The sequence below is a fragment of the Adiantum capillus-veneris genome, chromosome 15 (genome assembly GCF_014529385.1).
Source record: "Adiantum capillus-veneris isolate H3 chromosome 15, ASM1452938v2, whole genome shotgun sequence".
NCBI classification, from domain to species: domain Eukaryota; kingdom Viridiplantae; phylum Streptophyta; class Polypodiopsida; order Polypodiales; family Pteridaceae; genus Adiantum; species Adiantum capillus-veneris.
The window spans coordinates 9220868-9248159 of NC_140945.1; the positions used below are offsets into that span (position 1 = coordinate 9220868).

At 46.1% G+C, this 27292-nt stretch overlaps 1 protein-coding gene across 11 annotated transcripts in view; it reads right to left on the reverse strand.

Annotated features, from left to right (window-relative positions):
- The window catches only part of LOC147440239 (amino acid transporter AVT1C-like), an 84132-nt gene extending 68681 nt beyond the window's left edge, over window positions 1-15451 (reverse strand). For 2 of the 11 annotated variants that reach the window (XM_086530029.1, XM_086530018.1), the window contains exons 1-2: window positions 14597-14994; window positions 14009-14394 (exon numbers count right to left, since the gene is read on the reverse strand). In XM_086530029.1, coding sequence (XP_086386155.1) covers window positions 14009-14193 — 185 coding nt within the window. In that variant the 5' untranslated portion in view covers window positions 14194-14394; window positions 14597-14994. The other 9 variants (XM_086530027.1, XM_086530024.1, XM_086530028.1 and 6 more) reach the window with 9 other exon arrangements.
- Window positions 15452-27292: the final 11841 nt, after the last annotated feature.

A 27292-nucleotide genomic window follows, 5' to 3' on the forward strand; every position in this document is an offset into this window, starting at 1 on the left:
TGGGGATCGACCAACCAATCGATGTCGAGGATGACAGCATTTATGAAACCCGCCTAAATCAAAAGCAACATTTAGGGAGAGGTTTCGAGAGAGCACATTATCGCCAGGTTCTGTGAGAGCACAGAAACTCTCTAGAGTCAAAGATGACTTAATATATGAGAAGGTACACGTGATGATTAAGGCAGAGTTGAGCCTCTTGAGGGGTGACATTGAAAAAGAGATGTATGCAAATGCGGAAACTTACAAAAAAGCTATGTATGTAGATACAAGGAAAGAATTGGACAAAGAGATGCTTAAAAAGCGTGACGAGATGTACGCATCATTGAAGGCCGAAATGCAAGCGATTGTGAGGGCAAAAGTGAATGTAATGGAATATATGACACAGAAAAGATTAGACGATGCACTCGCTATGTTTGAATCCTGGAAATCAAAAGCGGAAGAACGCATGAACGAAAAGGATACATTGATCGAAGCACTTAAGGGAGACCTTGTAGCTTGCAAAAATACCCCCGCAAAGGAGGCAGAAAATCAACCCTCAATGATCAAGGAGCTCGAAAGCATTAAGGAGCAAGTGAAAACTCTACGAGAAGAGGAAGAGCAAAAGGCACGAACAACCTCTTTGTGGGCAGAGCACCTATTCAGAACACAAGAGAAGGTTGATAAAGCTGAAACGTGGATCAACGACACAAAGAAAGGAAAAGATAAGATGCCGGGGCCCTGAAGCCACATCGACATCGACTATAATCAATATGACAATTGAGGAGGAGCAAAAGAGAAAGACTAGAGCTCTTCATGTGTGTGTTACAAGTCTCAAAGACACTAAAAAAGTAGAAGAAGAAGTGCAAGAGCTCTTGAAGCGCATGGGTATTTCTGAGCCCACACACACAGGTGCTTGGAGAGTTGGCAAGAAGGGAAATCATGAGAAAGGACTTACACAACTCTACTGCTTCACATAGGTCTAGGGCATACTTGTACGGCTAGTATGTCTCTAAGCTGGCCACCCATAGTCTAGGTTGTACCTGGTTCGGCTGCCCGAGTTTGGGGGCAGCCGCCCACCTTGTCCGAGCACCCTCATATATATTTCTTTTCTTGTTGGGTCATGGGGCATTTTTCCATGCATTGCCCTACCTCCCCTTGGGCACCTATTTATGGGGCCAGGGGGGTACCCACTTCCATCATTTGATCATTGCATTGAGGGTCTCTTGTTCTGGTAGTCATGGGGGGTTGATTGCCCCCTCTTCCCTACATCAACGTTTGTGATCTACTCTCTCTCTCTCTCTCTCTCTCTCTCTCTCTCTCTCTCTCTCTCTCTCTCACATGGTATCAACAGCTTCACGCTCTCCATGGGACCAGCGCTTTTGAAAGGTTCTCTCCCCAAGCTCGATCAACCAACGTTTTTTGCAATAGCCAAAAGATCACGCTGAAAATCGATGGACAGCAGTGTTTTCATCACCTCGCAGTTGCGTTTTTGGGTGGACAGCAGCCTCTTGGCTTGTGTTTTCCACAGAGGATGAAGTTATCTCTTGGAGATCTCTTGGACATTGGGACACCCCAGACTGCTAAAGACATCGTAGCAGACATCTTCATCACATCTTTGGCTTCATGCGGTTTGTTCAGCATCAGGTGCTGAGAGGAAGTGTTAGACTTACACCACTTTGCTGCTTCACATAGATCTAGGGCATACTTGTACGGCTAGTATGTCTCCGAGTGGGCCACCCATAGTCAAGTTTGGGGCCAGCCGCTACCTTGTTCGGGCGCCCTCATATATATTTATTTTTCTTGTTGGGTCGTGGGGGATTTTTCCAGGCATTGCCCTACCTCCCCTTGGGCACATGTTTATGGGGCCAGGGAGGTACCCACTTCCATCATTTGATCATTGTATTGAAGGTCTCTTGTTCTGGTAGTCATGGGGGGCTGATCGCCCCCTTTTCCCTACATCAGTGTTTGTGGTCTACTCTCTCTCTCTCTCTCTCTCTCTCTCTCTCTCTCTCTCTCTCTCTCTCTCTCTCTCTCTCTCTCTCTCTCTCTCTCTCTCTTCCACACGCGCACTCGCACAAGGAAGGCCCAAGGAAAGAGCACTCATTATACGTTTCCCTACACTGGAAGCTAGGAAGGAATTCTTGAAGAAGAGACCAACAATCAAGCAAACTCGGATATTTTTGGGTGATGACCTCACTCTAACACAGGTAGCACACATGCAAGAACTGATGCCAGGGATAAAAGCGGCGAGGGAGAAAGGGAAAATAGCTTTCTACAGGGGAGAGAGAGTGGTGCTGTTGGAAAAACGCACTGCATGACCGTGCTAGACCTAAAGGACCAACCTTAAAATGGCAGCATGGAATTGTAACGGATCAATGAAGCTAGATGTAGGCACATTTGAGGATCGCTTTAAGGGAAGAGACATTATTTTTTACTCAGAAACGCATCAAACTCCTGGTGGCACATTACCTAGGGTGACGGGATACCATTGGGAGACTACTTGTAGGCAAGAAGTGAGATCAATGCATAGAGGATGGGGATATGCAGGTGTGGCAATCCTATTCAGGGAGGAGCTCCAACCCCTCATTCGTATTGTTCGGAGGGATGAGCCGGCCAGATATATGTGGGTCAGAGTGAGAGCAGAGATAGGGAGGCCAATCTACATTGCAATATGCTATTATGCCCCCAGCACATCTCATTATGCATCGCCCAAGGGAGAGTCACTCTACATGATATTAGGACATATGGGAGTTCTCTAGGGATGGAGATGTCATTCTTTTGGGACACTTCATGCCAGGCTAGGTCAGTCTCAGACAACTTTCTACGATACCTCAGAGGAAATGTTGGGAGAATTGGATGTCAGTGATATGGGATTGGTAGGTGTTCGCAGGATGAAGAGCACTCTAGATATGGGGGATATCTGACAAATTTAGGGACTGCACATGGACTCGCCATCTTGAATGGCCTCAAGAGATTTCCAGCGCCGAGTGGGTTCACTTACTTTCCTCATAGACATGGGGCCAGCACAGTGGATTATGTTTTGGCTCAACCCAGTTTCATACCCTCTATTCATGACTTTTACAATCGGGCCCAGGCATATTGGGGTAGCAGTAGATGATGCTCTCCTCACGTTTACCGTCTCATTCTAGTTCAGCACAGCTTGACTAGCACAGACACCTATGCATACTCCATACACTTTTACTTCAGAGACTGATTCTGTCTACATAGATGGTATCTACAGACGCTTATGCACAGAGGATCCGGGAAGACCTTTAGGGGAGCTCACTTATATATTGATAGAGACACTATAGGATGCAACAGCAGAGGCATACCCCATACTGAGCCTAGGCAACACCGACATTCTGGGAGCACAGCCCAAAATAGCTGGTATGATGAGGAGTGTAGAGAGACGAGAGCCCGCCTTCAGAGGGAGGTACTGCTAGGTGTCATTACTCACAGGCAGTCATGGATTGCTTCTCGGCGTTTGGCTAGAGCAGGATTTATATCAGTTGTTATGAGCACTCCCCCCCACCGGTCATCACTTCTACGAAGGTATGGGGTCAGTATGCATCATCTCTCTACACCGTCCCGGGGCAACCACCTCTTCCGGATCCGCCAGAGCCATGCCCACATACATGTGCTTTCTTTACCGCCGAGATGGTAAAGAAAGCCATTGACAGGATGAAGACTAGGAAAGCATATGATCACGATGGCCTGGTAGCAGAGCATTTTATACATGCCAAAGATTTTCTTGCAGAGCTTCTAGCAATGATGTTCAATCGTGCCATGTGCAAGGGCATACTTGATACTTGGAGTTTGTCCACGATTGTACCTATCTTCAAGTCAGGGGACCCCATCCAGCCTGGGAACTACCGCACTATCATGATCAAACACACATTGGAACTGTTGTACGCATCCATCCTTGAGCAGCAAATGAGTAGATGGGCAAGGAGAGAGGGTGTACGGGCAACAAGACAAGCGGGTTTCAGGAGAGGTTTCTCTACTCTTCATCATATCATGACACTCAGAGCCATTATTGAGGGGAGATGACATGGAAGACGGCTCTATTTATGCTTTGTGGACTTCCGCAAAGCCTTCGATACAGTGCCCAGAGCTAGATTGATGCATAGACTGCAAGAGATGGGGGTTCCAAAAGAGTTGATTTGGGGGATCATGGCTCTATACAAGTCAGTAGTGGAGCATGTTAGTAGTGGGGCATGTACGCACTCCAGAGGGGATTTATGATTTGGTTCATTCCACTATTGGGGTGAAACAGGGCTGCCCGCTATCTCCTAAACTATTTGGCATGTATGTGGATGAGGTTGCTGACTACATTGAGAGGGATGGTGATAGAGGAGCACAGTTGGCAAGGACATGGATCCCACTACTGTTATATGCTGATGATATTGTGCTGATTTCCGACTCCACGGAGGGGATGCACCGTCATTTAGATGCTTTGTACACATTTGCCCACGATAGTGAATTGTCTGTTAACCTGGGAAAACCAAGGTTATGGTGTTGAACACCACACCACAGTGGGTCAAGAGGTCAGCACCTACTTTTATATATGGCAAGGAGACAGTGGAGTATATAGATGCATACACCTATCTTGGGGTAGTCTTCAGTGGACCGGCATTTTCATTGAGGAGAGCAGCAGAGACTAGATTGACAAGAGCTTATGCAGCCTTGGGAGGTTTGGAGAAGATGTGTTCGCAGGTTCAGTTTCAAGAACCTCGAACAAAGCTGTAGCTCTTTGACACTCTAGTGGCTTCAGCTATGCTCTATGGGGTTCATATTTGGGGGCCCTCGGTGGACCACCAGGGCAGATCTGGTAGCAATGATGGATGGAGATGTATGGAGAGGCCTCTAGTCTCTATGATCTCTCGGATGATTCGGGCTAAGGCCTCAATGCCACATGAGATTATTCGGGCTGAGCTAGCTGTACCTCCTCTCATAGTTGAGGCCCTTATTAAATCACTCTCCTTCCTGCATAAGTTATGGGACCTTCCCAGAGACAGATATGCTTGGCCAGCACTTGAGTCATCCTGACAGCTAGCGTTACAAGGGGACACACATCATGTTGGTATGGGCAGATGACATCATGGTTTCAGTCACATGGCTTCAGCATGGATAGACTACCTCCATTCCATGTACTCCTTGGATGCGCCTTCCCTTTCTCTCACGACCACTAGACTTATACGTCACGATTTGATTCAACTAGATACCAGAAGCACATGGATACAGCGGGTACAAGAGTTGGTCACGAAGATGGCTTTCTATAGAGAGCATCTCCTCCAACTAACAAAGGATGGATATGTGATCAGACCGGCCTATATGGACACTCATTTATCCTATGGGATATGATGTGCTATTGGTCAAATGCGCACATCATCGCATCAGCAAGAGATTGAGACTGGAAGATTTAGGAGAGTACCAGCACAAGCCAGGATATGCCAATTATGTCATATAGAGCCAGAGACAGAGTTACATCACATTTGTCATTGTCCGGTATACTACGAGATACGAGGCCACTTTCACTGTCTATTCAAAGGGGGCTTTGGACAGTTGGCTAGAGTCATGAGATATCAGGATCAGAGATGCCTTTGGTTGTTTTTGCTAGAGCTGTGCAAACACAGGGAAAGTCTCTTGAGGAGACCAAGCAGCGGGAGACATTCACAGAGGAAGATCACCGACTTCTTTCGAGCAGGGACTAAGCAGCCGGATGAGCACTTCGCAACAGACTTCAGAGCCCACTTCTACTAGAGGTATATTAGTGGACAGAGCCACTAAGCTCGGGAGAGCTAGACGCCCACGTCTACGAGGGCGACTACGACATCAACGGAGGCTTCACCAAAGAATCGGGACTATTATAGCACGACATGGGAGACGCCCAATACGATTATTACAGGGCGGACATTGACGAAGCTCTTCAGTACGACCGACGCAATACTTTCTCAGACAACGCCCGATGCCGGGCATCCCGGGCATGGATGATGATGATGATGATTTTCAAGCTGACGATTTGAGTCTTTTAGTTTTAATCTTTCACTTTACTTCATTTTATTTTTGTACCCAGACATTGGATTAGATCCAGAAGGATTGTATCAGTTTGGTCTCAAAGGTCATTTTGGCCTTTTGAAGACGTTTAATATAACATTTCATTTCATTTCTCTCTCTCTCTCTCTCTCTCTCTCTCTCTCTCTCTCTCTCTCTCTCTCTCTCTCTCTCTCTCTCTCTGTGTGTGTTGTACCACCCACGCGTGTTGTACCTCCCCCAGCCCATCCCCCCAAACCCAGCCACACTCACACACCTAAACACGCCCACACATCCAGCATGCTGGTTTTCAGTTTTCCAAATTTTCAGAGACTCGCAGAATTCAGAAAATTCAGAAATTTTCAGAATTTTCAGATTGCAGAAATTGCAGAAATCACAGAGCTGCAGAAAATTCAGAAAAATCACAGAATTTCAGGAAATTTTCAGATTGCAGAAATTGCAGGGGGGGGGGGGGGGGGGGGGAATTGTATGCAAAAATGCATGTTTCACATGTATGCTTGATGTGGGAGAATATGTATACATAATGTGGAAACGCCTTTGCGTATAGTGCAGTCTTGTTTCTACTGCCATAAGTTCTCGTACCCTCTTGTTTTTGGCGGCCATCAAGCATGAGGGAAGCAGAAAGAAAAGCCTGACCCCTTAGAGGATGTCGTTCAAATGTGCAAAGAAGAAATGACCGAAACCATTAACAAGATCAACCGAAACCTACTGGGCACAATAAAGGTGCTAGAAGAAAGCGTGTTGGTCCAAGAAAGCAAGATAACTAAGTTAGAAGATCGTGTGACGGCCCAAGATCAAGAGATTGCATCACACAAGAAGGATCTCACCGAGATACGATCACGAAACACTCTTGAAGAGGGAGAATTGCAACCCTCAGTAATAGACGAACTCAACACCATTAAAGAGCAAGTGCGGGCCATCAAAGAGGTGGAAGAGCAGCACAAAGAAATGAGGACTTCTTGGGTGGATGTTATTACAAAAACTCAACAGAAGGCGGATGAGGCCGAGAAATGGATTGAGGTTGCAAAGAAAGGAAAAGGCAAGGAACAACGTCCACGCCCACCATTATTAACTTGACACTAGAAGAGGAGCAAAGAAGACATGTGCGCGCTTTACATGTGAGAATTTGTAGCCTTAAAGACAAAGACAATGTGGACGAAGAGGTAAAAGAGCTCATGACTTTGATGGGGGTTAAAGAGCCGATGCACACAAGAGCTTGGAGAGTGGGCAACAAGAAAAATGGAAGCAATGGAGAAACCTCGAAAGAAAGGGCACTCATCCTTCGTTTTCCATCCATGGAAGCGAAGGACTTTTTGAAGAAGAGACAAACTCTTAAGAAGACGGGCATCTTTCTCGGGGATGATTTTACCCTCTCGATGATCGCTCATATGCAGGAGGTAATGCCGGAGATTAGAGCGGCAAGGGAAAAAGGTAAGATTGCCTTTTACGAGATGGAAGAGTGGTAATATTGGAGCGACACTCCCCATGACGGTGCGAGACCTATGGGACCAAACTCAAAGTTGCTACCTGGAATTGTCATGGATCTATGCGCCTTGATGTGGGTGCTTTTGAGGATAGTTTTACTGGGAGAGACATCATCTTCTACACTGAGACACATCAGGCCCCTGGACAGTCTATGCCTCACATCAGTGGACACATGGGAGACAGCCTGCAGACAGGAGACACGATCAGAGCACAGAGGGCGGGGCTCAGGGGGAGTGACAGTGTTATTCAGGGAGGAGTTGCAGCCGTTGATGCATATAGCCCGCAGGGATGAGCAGGCTAGGTACATGTGGGTGAGATTGAGAGCAGAGACAGGCAAATATCTTACATTGCTATTTGCTACTTTTCCCCGAGTTCATCAGTATATGCACCACCTAGAGGACAGTCCCCCTTTTCTATTTTGGATGATGGCATATGGGAGTTCTCTAGAGATAGTGACATTATCATTCTAGGGGACTTCAATGCTAGGACTGCCCATCACTAGACAGTTTTTAATAATACTTCAGAGGAGATGCTGAGAGAGCTGGATGTTGTAGAAATGGACCTGTCTAGACTATCACAGGATGTGGAACATACTGAATATAGACGACACTTGATAGACATGGGGACTACACATGGACTGGCCATCTTGAATGGCCTACAAAGATTTCCCAATGCGGGAGGTTTTACATGCTTTCGACACAGACATGGAGCCAGCACAGTGGACTATGTCATGGCACAGCCGAGCTTTATCTCTAGAATCCACGATCTCACGGTTGGACCCATACCTGTTGGTGTGGCAGTGCATCATGCCCTTGTGTCGATGACCATCTCTTTCCAGTTTAGTGTAGCACACAGGCCACGGGCAACGGTCCCTACTCGCTACACCTTCAGCGAGAGACGGACTCTGTATACATAGATGGGATTTATAGGCGCCTTTTCACTGAGGAGACGCGGCGACCTCTAGAGGAGCTTACTGCTATACTGACACAGACATTACATAATGCAGCAGCAGAGGCATACCCACACCCCCAAACTGAGCACACAAACCCAGCCTGAGAAGAGACGACGTCTAGGAGCATGCCCCAGAACAGCTGGTATGATGAGGAATGCCGCGAGACTAGAGTCAGACTTTAGAGGGAGATGCTTTTAGGGGACATCACTCACAGATAGTCACAGATGACTTCCTACACCTAGTGCGGCGGAACAAGAGGGCTTTTTTGGCTCGACTAGAGCAGGATCTGTACCAGCTTTTCTTGAGTCAGGACTCACGTGAGGCATGGCGGCTCTTTCATGCGCACTCTCCCCCCCCCCCCCCTCGCCATTACCTCTACAGAGGCCTCGGGCAATACGCATCATCTTTGTACACAGTTCCTGGACAGCCGCCCCTTCCTAGCCCCCCGATCCATGCCCACACACAAGTGCTTTTTTCACCACTGAGATGGTGAAGGCCATTGACAGGATACTGGGAGAGCATATGATCATGATGGCTAAGTGGCTGAGCATTTCATGCATGCCAAAGATCTACTAGCATTTATGTTCAAACGTGCCATGTGTGAGGGCATGCCTGATACTTGGAGCCTATCTACTATTGTACCTATCTTCAAGTCGAGAGACCCTATGGAGCCTGAGAACTATCACACTATCATGATTGGAAACACATTGGCACGGTTGTACGCATCCATTCTTGAGTAGCAGCTAAGTAGATGGGCAGAGAAGGAGGGGATACGCGCAACCGGGCAAGCAGGGTTTAGGAGAGGTTTTTCTACTCTTGACCATATCCTGACACTGAGAGCCATTATTGAGGAGGGCAGATCACATGGGAGACGGATCTATTGTAGCCTTGTGGACTTCCGCAAAGCATTTCACACAGTATCCAGAGCTAGATTGATGCGTAAACTACAGGAGATGGGAGTACCCACAGAGCTCATTTGGGGGATCATGGCATTATGCAGGTCAGTAGTGGGGCATGTACGCACCTCAGAGGGTCTATCTACACCGGTTCTTTCCACTATTGGGGTGAAGCAAGGCTGCCTGCTCTCTCCTACTCTATTTGGTATGTAGGTGGATGAGGTTTATGACTATTGAGAGAGATGGTGATAGAGGTGCACAGCTGGCAGGGACATGGATTCCACCATTGTTATATGTTGATGATATTATGTTGATCTCTAACTCTCCGGAGGGGATGCAACGTCACTTGGATGCTTTGCATGGGTTTGCCCATGAAAGTGGTTTGTCTGTCAACCTTGTTAAAACCAAGGTTATGGTGTTTAATACCACCCCACAGTGGATCAGGAGGTCAGCACCCAAATTCACATACGGCCAAGAGACAGTGGAGTATACAGATGCTTACACTTACCTTGGAGTGATCTTTAGTAAACCAACATTTTCATTGAGGAGGGCAGCAGAGACTAGATTGACCAAAGCCCATCCAGAATTTGGGTAGATTGGAGAGGATATGTTCACAGCTTCATTTTCAAGAGTCTCGAACGAAGCTCAAGCTCTGGCTCTTTGACACTCTGGTGGCTTTTGCATTGCTCTATGGAGCTGAGAAATGGGGACCTTCATTGGATCATCACGGGAGGTCGGGTCGCACTGATGGATGGGGGAACATGGAGAAGCCTCTGATATCTATGATATCGGGGCTCATTAGAGCCAAGGCTTCAATACCATGTGACATTATCCGAGCAGAGCTAGCTACCCCCCCACTAGTGGTTGAGGCGCTACCCCCCCACTAGTGGTTGAGGCGCTCACCAGATCACTCTCCTTCATACACCGCATGCGGGAACTTCCCAAGGACAGATATGCCCGTCTTGCACTTGAGTCCTCTCGACAGTCAGACATGCAAGGAGATACAGCATGCTGGTATGTACTATGGGGAGATGACATCATGGTTTCAGGCGCATGGGTTCAGCATAGACAGATTTCCCCCCTTCCAGAACTCACTGGATGCACCCTCTCTGACTCTTACACAGTCCAAGATCACCAAGCTCGTCCGCTAGGACCTGACTCAGCTAGACACCAGGAGGACATGGATACAGCCAACACATGAGCTAGACACGAAGATGGCCTTCTACAAAGAGCACCTTCTCCAGATTACAGAGGACGGTTTTGTGACGAGACCCAGATACATGGATACCCACTTGACTCATGGGATACGATGTGCTATTGGCCAGATACGCACATCTTCACACCAGCTACAAGTGGAGACTGGGAGATACAGCACAGGCCATGACATGCCCCCTGTGTCACATAGAGCCTGAGACAAAGTTGCACTACACATGCCACTGCCAAGTCTACTATGAGATACGAGGCCGCTTCCACTGCTTGTTCAGAGAGGGCTTTGGACTACTCTCCAGAGTCATGGGGTACGAGGACCAGAGATGCTTGGGTTTGGTTTTGCTCGAGCTGCGAAGACACAGAGAGAACTTGATGAGAGGAGAGGCTAGCCAGTCTCAGAGACAGACCACAGACTTCTTTAGAGCAGACATTGGACACCCGAAGGAGCTACTACCACAACAAAGCCCACATTTGCCTCTCACCAGAGGCACGCTGATCAACCGAGCGACTGAGCTGGGGAGATCCAGACGCCCACGACTGCGGAGGACTACACAATATTGAAGGAGGCTGCATCAGAGGATTCGGATCACTCTGGCCCGACATGCACGACGCCCGGTCAGACTACTGACCATGGAGGAGATTGATGAGATCCGCCAGTGACCGATGTTGGATCTCCTGTGATTTGGCTAACCCATCACGCTGCTTAGTTCACATCTAGCAGCTTAAGATTCCATGGTATTCTTATTTTTGTTACTCGGACTTTGTTCAAATCCATCACATTGTAACTTTCTGGTCTCATAGGTCACTTTGGCCTTTTGAAGATGTTAATATAACATTTCATTTCATTTCATCTCCATCTCTCTCTCTCTCTCTCTCTCTCTCTCTCTCTCTCTCTCTCTCTCTCTCTCTCTCTCTCTCTCTCTCTCTCTCTCTCTCTCTCTGTGGCAAGGATTTAGCATGCGCAACCTTACATAAGGCCTAGAGCTACCGGTTCTGCAGCAGTTTCCACCCACACAGAGTCTCCTCTCTCAACTCTCAGTTCAGCACATTCTCTCTCTCCTCACGATTTTCTTACTCGTGTCTGTGAAGGCCATGCAAAGACAGCGAAGCGCACGGCGGAGGTAGATTGCAGCCATAGGAGCTTGTGGGCGGGGAATAGTCGCACTCAGACAAGCGCGCCGGCTGTCCGCGAAAATTTCAACACTCTTAACACGTTCCAGAAGCACATTTCAGCCAAGGAGAACTCCTGTGGGGAACCCCTACACAAGCAGATATCAGTAGGCGCTTCTCCCACGCTGAAAATCCCAGTACAAAGCAGACATAGCTATCCTTTCTCAGCTACAGGTATGATGAATTTCAGCCTATAGGCTTATGAAACCATACATTTATATGCATCAGAAAAATATTCGGGACATGATCAATGAATTCTGTTTCAGGTTCACGTGCTGGTAATAGTTTAGAAATTAATAAGAATATCCTTCAAAGGGGGGGGGGGACCAGCCCATCTTCTTGTCCCTAGTGTTATATCGATTTTCTGCATTGTTTTTCCCACTTTTATGTCATGCAAAATTCCACGTGAAATGGTAAATTAGTTTTAAAGTATTAAGTACACGCTTCCAAATCTGTGACAGAGCCATTAGTTTAGCCGCCCATGAACTGCAGCGCAATTCGCTGCACAATTCACAGCAAGATGTACGGACGGTGCTGACATGGCAAAGTCTACACTAGGAAAAGCTTTTTGAGCACCAGTATACTAAAAACTCATGTTTTACATGCTTTTAAGTAAAGCTGCAAATAGCAGATGGATTTATAAACTGCTTTGGGCCAAGTGCCTATAAATTGAAGGCCAAGGGAAGATCAGTTGTGTGAGGTCATACAGTCCAATTGTAATCTCAACAAACATTAATGAAATAAAGAAGTACCTCCAGGGGCACCTATTTGGGGGCCAACCTTCGTCAAAGGGGAACTATGCCTCTTCTATGTCATCAGCAAGTGCTAACAATGCTTCAGTTCTTTCCAGTTGTAAAGTCTGCTCAAGTAAATTTCCCATTGGCACCTGGTGCCGGCCTGTTACATTGTCTCACATAGTGTGAATGTGGTGCTCAAAAGTCTAGGTCTCTTCAATTCCATTTCAATTCTGAGTCTGTTAAGCTTCCTTTAACAAACCCCACTTTGATGTTGATGTTTTACTGCCTCCACTCAGTATGTATCTACAGGCCACTTGATATGACCAACAACACTTTTGGCTCTACATTCAAAGCATCCCTTGAAGTCATTCTCATTATCTTTTCAGTCCCTATTGATTCCTTCTCTATGTAGATATAAGTTCATTGTCCTCCAACAATGACCACAAAATTCTCCTATGAAGGAGAGTTCATGTTATGTGAGAGTTGAATCCCACGAGGTGGCATACAAGAGCCCAACCATTATCAGTGGAACAACTTGGCCTCAGCATTCAAAGCATCCCTTAAAGTCGCCCTCATTGTCTACTCAGTCCTCGATGATCTCTTTTCTATGCTTATAAATATTCATCATTGGCTTTCTTTGTAGTACAAGCTCATGTAACAGAGCTTGTTTGATGACTTAAGTCACTCACATACCTGTTTTTTTTTAGCAAAAAAGCTGCACTATGAACAAGACTGACTTCTCCTTATATTCAGGACTCATAGGTCAGAGCTAACCTTTTTAAGCTTTTACCATTGGACGAAATAAAAATATCAGTCGGCAAAAATATAACAGGCACAATAAATCAGTTCAAAAAATTTGGTGCGAGAAAGTTCGATAGGAAATATCTGATGAAAGTGTGATTAAAGTTGGGGCGTTATCTATACTTGGCCTCACATTTCTTAAAGGTCCATTGCACTTGCACTGTAGCATGATCATGCTAACAGAACTACCTAAATATGCTTCATTTAATTGTACTTGGGAGTGATAAAACAAAAAGGCGGGTATGGACTCTCCTATACGACTGCACAATCAAAAGTCTACCAAGACGGAGGCCAAAATTTAACATTTGATTGAACAATGTATTATTGAGATACCAGAAAAAAGCTGACTTCAACCCTACTAGAAGTCTACTAGTGCACATCAAGGGTGATTAATGCTGGTTCTAGAACAGTTTGGGCATAAGCTATGAATCCCCTCAAGTAACAGTTTCCCATCTTAACGAAGGCAAAGCAGACAAACACTCATGTATGCAGTGAGCACAATCTATCCCTTGTACTGTGGAAGCACATTCCAATATTAATTCATTTGCAGTCAGTCCTGGCTTGTGGCCTAAAGCTTGTACATGAATTGGGTCAATGCTTGCTTTCCACAAATAACTATGTAGAAACAACCCAATCAGAAACATTGCACATGAACAGATTCACATTATCTTATCATGAGACAAGCGAAGCTGCAGCCACTAAGAAAAGAGAAAGGAGAATAGCACCTGTAGCTTTGAGGCCAGACCGGCGTTTGATTGAAGGAGCCCTGGGATCGCCCTCTAATCACAGGAGAGTCTGGAGGAGACAATGATGAATCAGACGTCTCACCCTTATCGCCTCCTCTAATTATCTCATCCTCACTCGTGTAGATATGCCCATCAAAGGCAGACAGTGACTCGTTTTTCCGCATTTTTGAACTGCTGGGATTGCAACAAGGCTCACTTGCATGAATATCTTATAAGCCCAACCCTCAACTAGGAGATGACGCTCATTTGAGGAGGACTGTCATTAAGGAAAACTTCAAGTTACCAGGAATCCGCTTAAGAAGATCAATTGTGGACACCTTGCTTTCACTATGTCTGTGTTATATGAACCCGCTTGGCCTTCTTCACTATGTATAAGAAACATAAGAAACCACACGTTCAAAACGCAGGCCAAGCTCTTAATGAGAGACAATAAGAAACCCCACATTGAAAACGCAGATTAACCATGCCATACAACACTCAGTTTCCAAAATGCATTATCCTCATTTCTTGTCGCTAGTCAGTTGTTCTCCAAGAGCATAAAACCTCACTCCACCAACAATACGATACCTACAGAAGAAGAGAGCGATTGTGTTCGCTTGTTGACAGAAAATATATGGCCAAGGAACGGCTAAGCAAAGTGCAAGAGAGAACTCAAGCCAGAAGATTCTGTGCTCTGTCTGGAAGAAGGACTTTTTTCCATTGCTCTACATTCACCTCCACCTAAAACAGCTTTATAAAAATCTGAGGTACATATGCAATACTCTGGGTCGTCACAAGCAAGAGAAGAATGCGGGGTCACAGAAGCTCGAAGTGGGTGCCGGTGAAGTATATGAGTCTATGAGAGCCGCTAATAAAATGGACTCAGAAAACACCCCCTGCATTGTGTCATGATCCTCTACTAAACAAGCGCACATGTAGATGCAGAGCGATTTTCTAGGTAGAGCTGGTAAGCATCAGGTCAACAATCTTACAGAAAGATGAAGATCACGTCAACGTTTACAAGCAAAGGTATTGGATTACGTTTTGATGGTGTATTGTGTGTCGCTCCATGTGTATGTGTTGTTTGAGTTGCGTTGGGGTGGGGGGGTGGGGGGTTGTGGGCGGCCCGCAAGCAACAAGTCCCACGAGAGAGGAGACAAGACTGCAGAAGTGGCAGTGCGGGCTACAGGGAGGTGCTGAACAGGATTGTCGTGTGTATGTGAAAGAGAGAGAGAGAGAGAGAGAGAGAGAGAGAGAGCGACAGAGAGCGCAGGCTAGTAGGCTCGCACCTTGAGCCTTGAGGTGATCTTTTTGTCTTCAACCCTCGTGTTTGCATGTGCTTGAATCTGCAGATTCGAACAAAAACAATATCGACGGAAGGAAATTGAGTCCTCTCTCTCTCTCTCTCTCTCTCTCTCTCTCTCTCTCTCTGTGTATGTGCCACAGAGCGCGGGCGTGCGCCCGCGAGGGGGTTGGCTGCTGATGAGAGCTTCAGTGACTTTTTGGGCACCTGATAGGCTGGCCTATTTTCCCGCGCCATAACTTTCACGAACAGCATGAGAGGGCAATTTGGCAATGTTGGCATCTCTCCAACTTGTGTTAATAAGGCAGTGGTCCCGTGAGCATAGTCATCCGTAGAAGCTTCATGTAATTAACAGGCAGTGGCTTGTTCGCTATGGTCACGCGCAGAGAAAGCTCGCATGGTAATAGCCAGTTGGAGATCTAGTCGTAGTAGTGTGTAGCTAGTGTGAGCGGGTGTGATGGGACCTAGCTTGCTCGCTTAAGAGTCGCTCGCGAGAGAGCATTGCCAATCGCAATAGCCCATGTCGATGCACTCAAAGCTTTCACATAAAGTTGTCGCAGCTTTGAATGCTTTGCTCCATGTTACCTTGCGGAACTATGCTGATTTTGGCATAGTTACAAAAGCACATGCATAGTTCTATTATGTTATCCCCATTTGCTCGCGTGACCTATCAAAAAAAAGTAATTAATAGCTATGCCTCGTGTGACCATAGCCACAGAGAGAGAGAGAGAGAGAGAGAGAGAGAGAGAGAGAGAGAGAGAGAGAGGGTGCACAAGCATCTCCCCTGTCGATGTGGAAGCCACAATCTCCACCCATCGGAATACCCAGCTTTGCGCAAATGCACAATTGGTTGTTTTCCACCATTCGATTTTCAACGCATACGCACATAGTCTGTTGTTGATTGGTAGCCTGGGGTAGGAGAAACAGAGTTGCAAACACACATTCCATGGCAGGAGAGATGTGCGCTATGGTTCCAACCTCGACTCGGTCCCTTGTAGCCTATGAGTGATAATGTTTGGGCTTGAAAAGGGTAGTTGCCACACCTAGCTCTACGAAAAGGAATATCAACATCAAACCTAAACCTAAAGAAGCCCTTCCTTCCACACACGAGGTGTCAGTTGGTTTGTTTCATCCAGGTGCCGAAAAATTGCAACAAAAACCCCCACTTCCCCCTATGGCCTTATGTAAGCCAAAAATTGAGCATCCTTTCTGGTCTTCTCCCATATGTATCTCATAATGGCCATGGGAGGCTTTTGCTAGCATCACTCGTTCCACTGATTTTGACTGAGTTGGTAGATCTCTATCATGACTCTCTCATCCTTCCTATTGCAAACAACTCTCTCTACCCTCTTGCATCCAGCCTATTGCAATATATATACTTATGTGTGTGTATGCATGTATGTGTATACACACATACAGATATAAAGTGATGTGTGTGTGTGCGCACGCGCACGCACACATAGAAACACGAATGAGTCGATAAATAGACACTATGTGGTTGGATTGTGTAATGTCCCCTCTTAGGTAATTGTCACCTGCTTGTCTTTAGAGATCTTTAAACCACTGGCCAAATGTAATATACGCATCGTACGCCTCTCATGAGACCTTTGATGAGAGCTCTCCATCTAAGAGCTCTATAACACAGGAGCAATGCTTAGAATTGTCCACCCAACCATAAGAGTCCTATGCTTATGTAATCCTAGCCTACTTGCCATTCACACTTGGATAGACATGACCCAAGCTTGCGATGTGTTGAGACTCGGTGTGGCCATCTAAACCTCCACAAATCCTATGACAACTCCACCCTTGAGTTCTACATACATAGTGTGCTTTACGCAGCTATCCGTGCATGCCATACGTGCTCCATGGTTCCAATACTATAGATGATGGGACATTACCTCACTCGACACTAATTTTCAAGTCAATTGTATCCAACTCTCTCGGGCTATGGAAGGATGACAAGGTCTATAAACTTAGGACCCTCAGTCAAAACGTAGAGTTGAAACGCCTATTGAGACACCCAAAGACACTTTGTTAACAAATATGGGAGTGCTTTTATGTATTTTGGGCACTAAGGTGCCACATGTGATTGTTTTTCACAAAAAGAACTTAAAAGGTTAGAAGTTACCATTCAATATATTATTGAAATTCACAACTTTGAACTCAAGAAAGAAGTAAGGAGTTTATAGTAGTTAAACTCATGAGTATTAAAATCACTAGGTAACAGGGAATTTTTAAAGTGAGAACTCTCCAATAAAATAAAAGAAGGAAAGGAGTTATAAGTTGAACTTAGTGAAGGAGAGTTTTTAACCTTCTGGTTTTCTTTCCTTAAGGGTTCAAGATGTTTATGAGGACATAAAATTTTCTTCATAGAGAGGTATTGTCACATCATCTATAGCATCAAGAGTGTGGAGCACGTATGGCATGCATGGATAGGTGTGTAGAGTAGATTGTGTATGTACAATTCAAAGGTGGAGTTTGCACGAGATTTGAGAAGGCTTAGAGGACATAAGCTTTGCTTTAGAGAGAGCTAATGTCACATCATCTATAGCATCAAGACTATGCAGCACACATTGCGTGCATGGATAGGTGTGTAGAGCACATTGTGTATGTAGAGTTCAGAGTTGGAGTCCTCGCGGGATCTCACGAGATTTGAGGAGGTTTAGATGGCTAGAGAAGTGTATAACTCCGCATACCATAGGGGGTTCTAAGCAATGCTCTTGTGTTGGAGAGATCTTAGATGGAGGGTTCTCAGCAAAGGTATCATGAGAGGCATACAAGCTTCAATTACACAAAGGATAGATTACTTTGGTGTGTTTGTTGGTAGTGCCGAGAACAGTTGCTATAACATTATTTCGATCTTTACTACAAAAGTGTGGCCATATATGTCTGGCCACTAATAGAAATTTTCTTTATTGAGAGTCGTGCGTCTGATTTTCTTCTTCTTCTCTTCTATCCAAGAGCAAGGCTTTAGTGTCTTTGTGGACTAATGTGCTCACTATTCTAAATGCGAGAGAGAGAGAGAGGGGGGGGGGGAGTTTCTCTTACGATGTTTGCCATCTTAGAAGTTGCAGTTGCATCTTCACATTAACTGAATACTCCTCTCTCTTCACCTCTCCTACGGCATTGTTGTTCGACCCTTGGATGTCTTGTTTGTCTTAGAAGAAGAAGAGAATTTTAACATCGTTGGAAACTATCCCCACACACACACACGCGCGCGCACAGAGTTGTATCCTGGCTCTAAAATGCCAAGATGGCTCATGAGACAAAACCATAGATTTAATAGTGCATATGTTTATCTAGAGGGGATGAAACCTAGATGAAGTAAAAACGATGTAATAGTTATATGATTGGGGGGGGGGGGGGGGGGGGGGGGTAGAGACAGAGAGGGAGGAGATGAAGGAGAGGAAAATTGTGTGTGTATGCATGTGCTCACAAGTATAGAGAGAGAGAAAGAGAGAGAGGGAGGGAGAGATAGTATAAGTCACCCCTCACTCATTCTAGCCTTCAGTAAAGCTTTCAAATTTTTTTTGTGAATGTACATTGTGTATGTGTTGTGTGCTAGAGAGAGAGAGAGAGAGAGAGAGAGAGAGATTTAAGTAATCTAATTCTCCCCTTTTTCTAAGCCAGTCCTTCAATGGTCTATGTAGGGAGAAGGTGAAGGATCTTAACTTTTGTCAAAAATAAATTTGACTTCATGATTTGGCCCATATTAATAAGTGATGCTTAAAAAATTTCCTTTTTTAAGGATCCTTTGTGAAGCAAGTCCGCTATTGTCTGAGCGGGTTGGTCTGCCCCCTTACCCACGAGCAGGGAGGTTTAAGGGGGTAGGCATGGTGGTAGGTATTCAAGCAGATCTGCGGAGGAGTGGAGGTCATGTTGATGCGGTTGGCTCTATTGCCTACAAATAGGGATCAACCTCAAGTGGGGGCTCCCTTGTTGTAATAACTGGTCTGAATGTGGCTCCCTTCTCCTACTTTGTCACCTATTTCTTGGACCCAAGGAGGTGGCATTCCTCCACCATTCGCATGGAGGGGAATAAATGTTGCCAAGAAATGTTTGGGGTGAGATCATTGTCTATGGGAGAGTGGCGGGCTTTTGTGGCACCATCGGGTTGGTGGCTCTTGTCTTAGTGTGTTGTGATAAGAGTGCATCGGCTTACTCTTTAGACCTTTCCTTTGGGGCTTTTGTTCATGTGTATCTAAGGTGCTACCTTCTCCTCTTTTGATATGCTTCCCCTCTTTGTTGAGGAGATGCGGCATACCTTTTTTTTTTTTTTCCTGGACGCGGCTTCTTTGACAAAAATTTATAGGTTATTCTTCTTTTTGTATGGTTAAAGCTCTTTGTAAAAGCAGATGATTCTTGTTTATGTTGTTCTCATGGCATGATGTATGCATGCATGAGATTGGGTGGTTTTTAATTATAAAATCTCAAATAAGTTGAGCATTGCTTTAAAAAACGTGGTGAACATAGGTGGAGAGTTAATTTCACCCTAATCAAGAGAGATATTTAAAAAAAGGTGAGAAGTCATGAAGGCCTACTGAAGTTAATGGGTAATTAAGAGTATGTCTTAGTGAGTGCGTACAATCACATGTCATTTTTGTTGTGTTTTAATACAAAATTGTATTGTCCAAATACACATGTAATCACAAATGTTTTATATGTTACAACGGACCCACTTGAACAACAAAGTGAAAGGATCACATTGGCATTTTAAGAAAAAAAGTGAAATAAAAACAATAAAATAAAGAAACTCGTGATAATCTAAACCAAAATACTATTTCATTGTTTTCATTAGAAAAGGTAGGTCTAGTAAGCATAAAGAATAATACAACAATTTAATGAAATGTCCTTAAATGAAAAGATTCTTTCACTAATTAAAATATTGTGATATCTCACATATCATGCTATCAAACTTCTATGAATGTACTCTCTAATGCCTTGTTCACCAAGGCCTTTTTGAGCTGGCCAAAAAGGGATAAAGATTTTAAAAAAGTCACACATTTATCTATTTGTGCAATATTTTAGATATAGAAGTATGGGTCTTAGGCCAAGTTCAAACGAGTCCGGTGACAAAGAGCTAGCTAGCTTTACATCTTCCTCCTCCCCCTAGTTCACAAGAGGCGGCAACATCATAAATTGTGTATTTTTTAATTTCATTCTAAACTAATGAGCATATACCTCAAGGCGGGGTTGAAGCTTGTGCATGCATTAGCACGAGTTCAACCTGCACGTAGCACGTTTTGCATTGAAAAGTGGATGATAGTGAAGGACTTCCGAGGGGGTGGGGAGGGATCATCGATTATTATGTGGGTGCAAAATGAGCCATAAAGTCTTTGCCAATTGAGACTTCTTGTAGCAGGGCTACACTGTCACTTCACAGGACAGAGAGACAGTTGGATAGTAGTTACAGTTGGTCTGGTTCACACTGGACGGACCCTCTGGGCTGGGGGGTGAGACGTGGTAGGATACCGACGGTGGTCTAGTGGACATCGTGGCCAGGTCACCACCACCACTCAGTTTGGAGATAGACTTAGTTGACTGGACATTTATGAGCCGTTGGTGGCTCTTTATGGTTGTACCTATGAGTAGTCGTTTTGGGCCGGTGGCATTATCTTGTACGTAGTCGTCTAGAGTGGGTCTTACACAGAGCAGTCTTCACCATCCCGGCACATCTGAGCCTCGACACCCCCATTGTACCTGTGAGTCCTGGGCTGGAGCTGAGTGTGCTGCCACGCCAGAGTCTATATCAGTCTTTGAGATAGTCGAGTCATATGTTCTAGTCTGCTGTTGTGTCTTTGTGAGCTCTGTTGGCGTCTATTGTTTCCTTTCTGTTCAGTCTGTGTGAGGGAGATTCAATCTGTTTGAGTGAGATTGTCATGCACATTGCATTGAGGACCACCCACTGTAGAGAGCACGACACATTATCCTCGCTACAGGTGCTCTCATTTTGGCGATCACGGTGGGACCTCAACTGAAATCTCACTCTGTGAGGTGCAAATCTTGAAGCTAGTTAGGTTTATCTAGCTTCGCCTACCTTGCCTAGCTTCGCCGACCTGCCTTGCATTGTTCTCCTATCGCCTGGTCCAACTGGTCTAGTCCTCTCTCGCCTTGGTCCAACCTGTCCTCATCCCTGGTCTAGACCTCCTCGACCCTGGTCTAGTCCTCCTCGTCCCTGGTCCACCCTGGTCTAGTCACTTGCCTGGTCTAGTAGAGTCTAGACCAATCTTCAGCCAGTTCAAGGTTTTCTTGCCCAACGGTTGGTTGGATTGGTGGTCACTGCATGACACATACAAGGCGGTCAGTCGAGCGTCAAAGCGCACTACTGAGCTCTCTGAAGCACTCTAACAGAAGACGACCTTTGGTGCCGAGTAGAAGTCCATCAACCTCATCACCTATCCCTCCACACACATCACCCATTCCTTCATCCGCTTCCACATCTTCCATATCACCTTCTCCAATAAAGCTCTCTCCTATTCTACTACAGGCTACTGAGCTACAGGCTCAGCAAGGGGCCATGGAGCTGTTGGCTAGCATTTTGGCTAAGGTAAACATCAAGTTCCCTACATTCAAAGGACTCTCTTCAGAAGATGCTAACGACCATGCAAGGAGGTTTGTATCTCTCTGTAGGGGTCGTGGTCTTAACAGGGAAGATGCTTACTTGGTACTCTTTCCATCCACCTTAGATGGCTTAGCAGACAAATGGTACAGCCAGTTTGCAGAGAACCATTTTGCAACTTGGGCAGCCTTAAGGCAACAGTCCTGTGCAGCTTTCAGGCCCGGTGACTACCAGGAGAAGGCCCGGATGAGTTAGCCGACATGGTGCTCTAGCCAGAGGAGACTTTTGCAGAGCTTATGACTAAGACCAAGTCTCTGGTTGCCAAGCTTCCTCAGCAACCCAGTGAATTCATGGTGAAGAAGTGGGTGGAGAAGGCGCTTCCCAAAACTTCTCAACAAAAACTCCGAGAGAGTCTCCGGCCCGATGCCATCTTTGGAGGAGTTCATCGCAGCTGCTACTAGGATAGAGGGGGCTAGGAAGCTGTTCAACAACTCCCCTCACATAGAGACCTCCTCTGGTTTCCGGAAAGTCCTGCTGATCCATTGACTTCTTTACGTAGAGAACTTGAAGCCCTAAAACTACAACGTGCTCTTCAAGAGGAGAAAAATATATCTCTTCGCCAGGAGAAACCCCCACATCTTGAGGCTTTGGATCAAATCAAGAGAGAGCTAGAAGAGCTTCGGTCTCAACAAGAGACTAAGGCTATGGTATGGTGCAGCTCGTGCCGCTCTCCAGGGCATCCTCCATAGGACTGTCCCCTTCGGGCTTATTGCCACTTCTGCGAAAAATCTGGGCACGAAGACAAGGATTGCTACTATATCAAGGGGTTGAGGCAAATACAACAAAGTCTAGGTCCTTCTCTCCAACAAGGGCTAGCACCTGCATCGAACATGGTCTCACCCTATGGCCATCAAAACCCATTGCCACCTCTGCTGACAACACCTCCTATGCAGCAAGGTATGCACAATAACTTTGCATCTCCCAGCTTTTATCATGCTAGTACTCCTTCAGTTCCCCAAAGCTTCTAGACGTCAGCCTCCGGTCCCATGCAGCAAGGGCAGAGACCACCTCGCCCCTCAAATAGGCCAATTTTGTGCTACAGGTGCGGGGAGTATGGACACTATCATAGCAAATGTCCCTTACCAGAAGGGTCCCCTCCTTGCCGACATTGCCCTGAAGCTAAGGATCACTATAGTAAGGATTGCCCAAAACAACGAGCGTCCACATCTGCAAGCACAAGCCAACAGGAGTTTACATTTCCAAAGCTTAACCTCATCACAGTAAGATCCATTCCACAGGCACCGCCTTCCACTCTTGTAGTTGCCTCTCAAGAAGGGTTGAAGCAAGTGGAAGAGCCGGCTGGGGTGCTCACAGGGGCACAGAGAGCTACTCTTGGCCTCAGCCTCCCTGGTGGTCCAATCTTTCCATCTCCTGTCACACAAATGAGTCAACCTCCAGTAGTAGCTGACAAACGAGCAGGTAGTATCAAGAGCCATCCTACCTTGCTTCTATCAGATATTGATGGTGCTTTCATCGAAGCAGTAGAGGACTTGCAGAAGCTTAACATACCAGAGCAAGCTCTAATCAAAGGAAACAAGCCCACAACAGAGTCTATCTTGAAAAACACTTTTCAACAAGTGTCACTGTACGACATGCTTCGACTTGATGCAAATTTAAGAAGTGACACCCTTTCCATCATCCAGTCTCTGTACCCTAGTGCAGGGCCTAGTAGCGGGCACCTACCTGTGCAGCCCTTGGAGTCCTACATGATTTCATATCGAGCTGCTCCCCTCACCGACTATAAAAGTCCTCATCTCACTATGTCTATTCTTGGGCATCAATTCTCAGGCGTCATAGTGGATGGTGGATCTGGGAGCAATCTGATGCCATAATTTACTATGTTGGCCTTAGGCCTGTAGCCTACCCGCCCTGCTCCATTCACTGTTACATTGGCAGACCAGAGGACAGTCTACACTGTGGGCATAGTAGAGAAGGTGCCTCTGATGATACAAGACTTCACATTTAGCTTGGATTTTGTGGTGGTCAGTCTTCCTCAGGTGGAGGGAGGATTTCCTTTGCTGATTGGTCGACCATGGTTGAGGCATACTAAGGCACTTCATGATTGGGGCAACGATCCCATGTGGATACATACCCCTGGCTCCCCCATGCAACCAATTCGGCTCGAAGGAGGTATGGATCTAGTGGTTCATCACAGCTCATTGTCAGTACAGTCCAACCCCGACCTTGAGTAGCCCATCCCACCTGACGGGTATGACGACGACCTACTGCAATGGTTGGAAGCTACCGCCTCGATGCCATCCTATATGGTCTCTATTCAAAACTCACATGTGTTGGGAACACTCTCTCTTCCAACTTCTCAGGCGGACAGAGATGTCACAAGTCCTATACTAGACAGCAGTCCTATAGCAGACAGTGGACCAGTCCAAGCAGTAAGTGGGTCAACCCCAAATTCTCAAGATTTAGATGATCCTCCTATGGAAGCCCTCGGCCTCGGGAAACCTATCACACATCACCGAAGGGGGGAAAAATCTCCTCTGCATGAAATCACCAATGATTTCCCCCTTCCTCTAACATCTCCCAGGTCGGATGCCCCGCCCACTCTAAAGCACCCGGTTATGTCTGTGTCTGAAGATTTACCCTTCGATGAGCTTTCGCCTGGATGGTTACAAGAAGAGTATGCGGAGTTTCCAATTGATCAAACGTCAGCACATGATGTCTCGAAGCTCCAAGAGGCAGCTCATGTTTCAGCTTCTGAAGTACCCTCCACAGTTACACCTCCTGACCCTGTCAAAAAAGTCAACCTGGGCGACCCTGACAACCCTCAGCACATCCTCTTAGCAGCTTGGTTATGGGAGCATCCCGCATTACTCAATCAGGTAGTCTCTTTCATACACTCTTTTAAAGATATTTTTGCTTGGTCCTACAAGGATTTGGAGGGGATCCCACCAGAATTGGGTGTCCACACTATACCTCTGGTTGAAGGGGCTAAGCCTGTAAGAGGCCGAGCTTACAAGCTCAACCCGAAGTATGCTGAGGCGGTCAAGTCAGAGTTGGAAAAAATGCAAGAGGCAGGGATCATTGTACCTGTGGAGCACTCTGAGTGGTTATCGCCCATGGTGATAGCGCCTAAGAAGCAGTCCAACAAAATCCGTGTGTGCGTAGATTACTGTGATCTGAATAAGGTAACTATCCCAGATGGTTTCCCAACACCTTTCATTGAGCGTGTGCTTGAAGATGTAGCATGGCATGTATTGTACAGTTTCATGGATGGGTTTAGTGGATACAATCAGTTGGGCATCCATCCAGGTGATCAGCTGAAAACGGCCTTTGTGACTCCTTGGGGTATTTTTATCTACACTAGAATGTCTTTTGGGTTGAAAAACGCTCCACCTTTTTTCAATTGAGCGGTGTATCTCATTTTTTGTCCTTTGCTTACGGATCATCTTCGCATCTTCATGGACGATTTTTCGACCTTCTCAGGTGCTCAATGTTCCACCCCAGTGGAAAATTTAGAGGAACACCTCGCTCAGCTCTCTGCTGTCTTCCTCAAGTGCAGAGAGGCACGGCTAAAACTCAATCCTAACAAATGTCACTTTTTGGTCACTGAAGGCACACTTCTAGGCCATGTGGTGTCTGCCAAAGGTTTAGCACCAGACCCAGAGAAGATCGTGGAAATCTTGAAGTTACCCCCTCCTATCAATCCGAAAGGTGTTCAAAGCTTTGTAGGCCACACAGGATATCATCGTAGGTTCATACGAATGTATGCACAGGTGGCTCAACCATTGACCCGACTCACTAGTGCTACAGTACCCTTTACATGGTCAAAACCTGAGGCTGAAGCATTTGAATACCTCAAAAAGCGCCTCACTGAAGCACCTATTTTAGTGGCTCCAGATTGGTCTCTTCCTTTCCATGTGCATACGAATGCCAGTCAACTGGCTGTGGGAGCTGTGCTGACTCAGCCTAGTAAAGAGTACAACCTGGATCACCCTGTTCACTATGCAAGTCGCCTGCTCACCAAAGCAGAGCGCAACTACAGCACCACAGAAAGGGAAGGTTTGGCTATGGTGTATTCTTTACAAAAGTTTCGTCATTACTTGTTAGGGGTTCACTTCACTATCATCACAAATCATCATGCGCTACGCTATCTTCTAAATAAACCCCAAGTTGCAAGAAGAGTGTGGAGATGGCCACTCATATTCCAGGAGTTCGACTTCGAAGTAGTTCTTAGTCCAGGCAAGCGGCACGTCATGCCCGACCATCTCTCTCGCATACACACAGGTGAGCCCAATACTAGGGTTGATGATGATATTCCTGACAGTCATCTTTTTAAGGTGGACACAACCCCAGAACGGTATGGAGATGTGTTACATCTCCTCTCTACTGGCCTATATCCTGAGAATGCTTCTCCCTTGCAAAAAAGAAGACTCTTGTTGAAGTCTAGACCGTTCTCTTTGATTGGTGGACAGCTCTACAAATCCGAGCCAGATGGTGTGTTGCGCAGGTGCGTCTCCCCTCATGAAGTAGACCACATTCTAGAGGATGCACACAGTGGTCCTACAGGTGGACACTACCCTTGTCACATCACGGCACAAAAAATCTTACAGACGGGCTTGTGGTGGCCCTATATATTTCGAGATGCTATTGCTCATGTCAAGATTTGTGATGTCTGCCAGCGATGTGCGCCTAAGCCTAGCAAGCAATCAAATCGCCCTCTCTAGGTATCTATGGCGTGGTTGCCCTTTGAGAGATGGGGTTTGGACTTTGTTGGTCCAGTTACTCCATCTGCTCAACCAGGCAATCATAAGTATCTCTTGGTAGCAACAGATTATGCAACTAAATGGGCCGAAGTGGTGGCTACCATCGACTGCACAGCCGCCACTGTCGCAAATTTTTTGTATGAAAATATTTTTTGCAGGTTTGGGTGTCCTCTGGAAGTCACTAGTGATCGAGGTAGTCATTTTGTCAACGACTTGATCTCCACCCTCCTCACGAATTACAAGATTTTTCATCACAAATCTTGCTCTTACTATCCTAGAGCAAATGGGCAGGCTGAAAGCACTAACAAAGTGCTAATCGCGCGTCTTAAGAAAGCTTGTCATCTGCATCCAACCTCTTGGGCTCAGGCTATCCTCGGCACAGTTTGGGCTTATCGCACCTCCTTCAAGGCAACCACTAACTATACCCCATTCCAACTAGCTTTTGGCTTAGAGGCAATTGCACCATATGAGTTCAACTCAGGTTCAGCAAGAGTGGGAAGCGTTCGTGTCATAGCTGGGAGTGCTTCCAAAAACCTCTCTCGTCTCTCAATGTTAGAAGAAAGCAGGAGATTAGCTTCACATGCTCTCCAAGCCGAGCAGATTCGTCGCAAAGCGTGGCATGATCGCCATCTCCGAAGGCC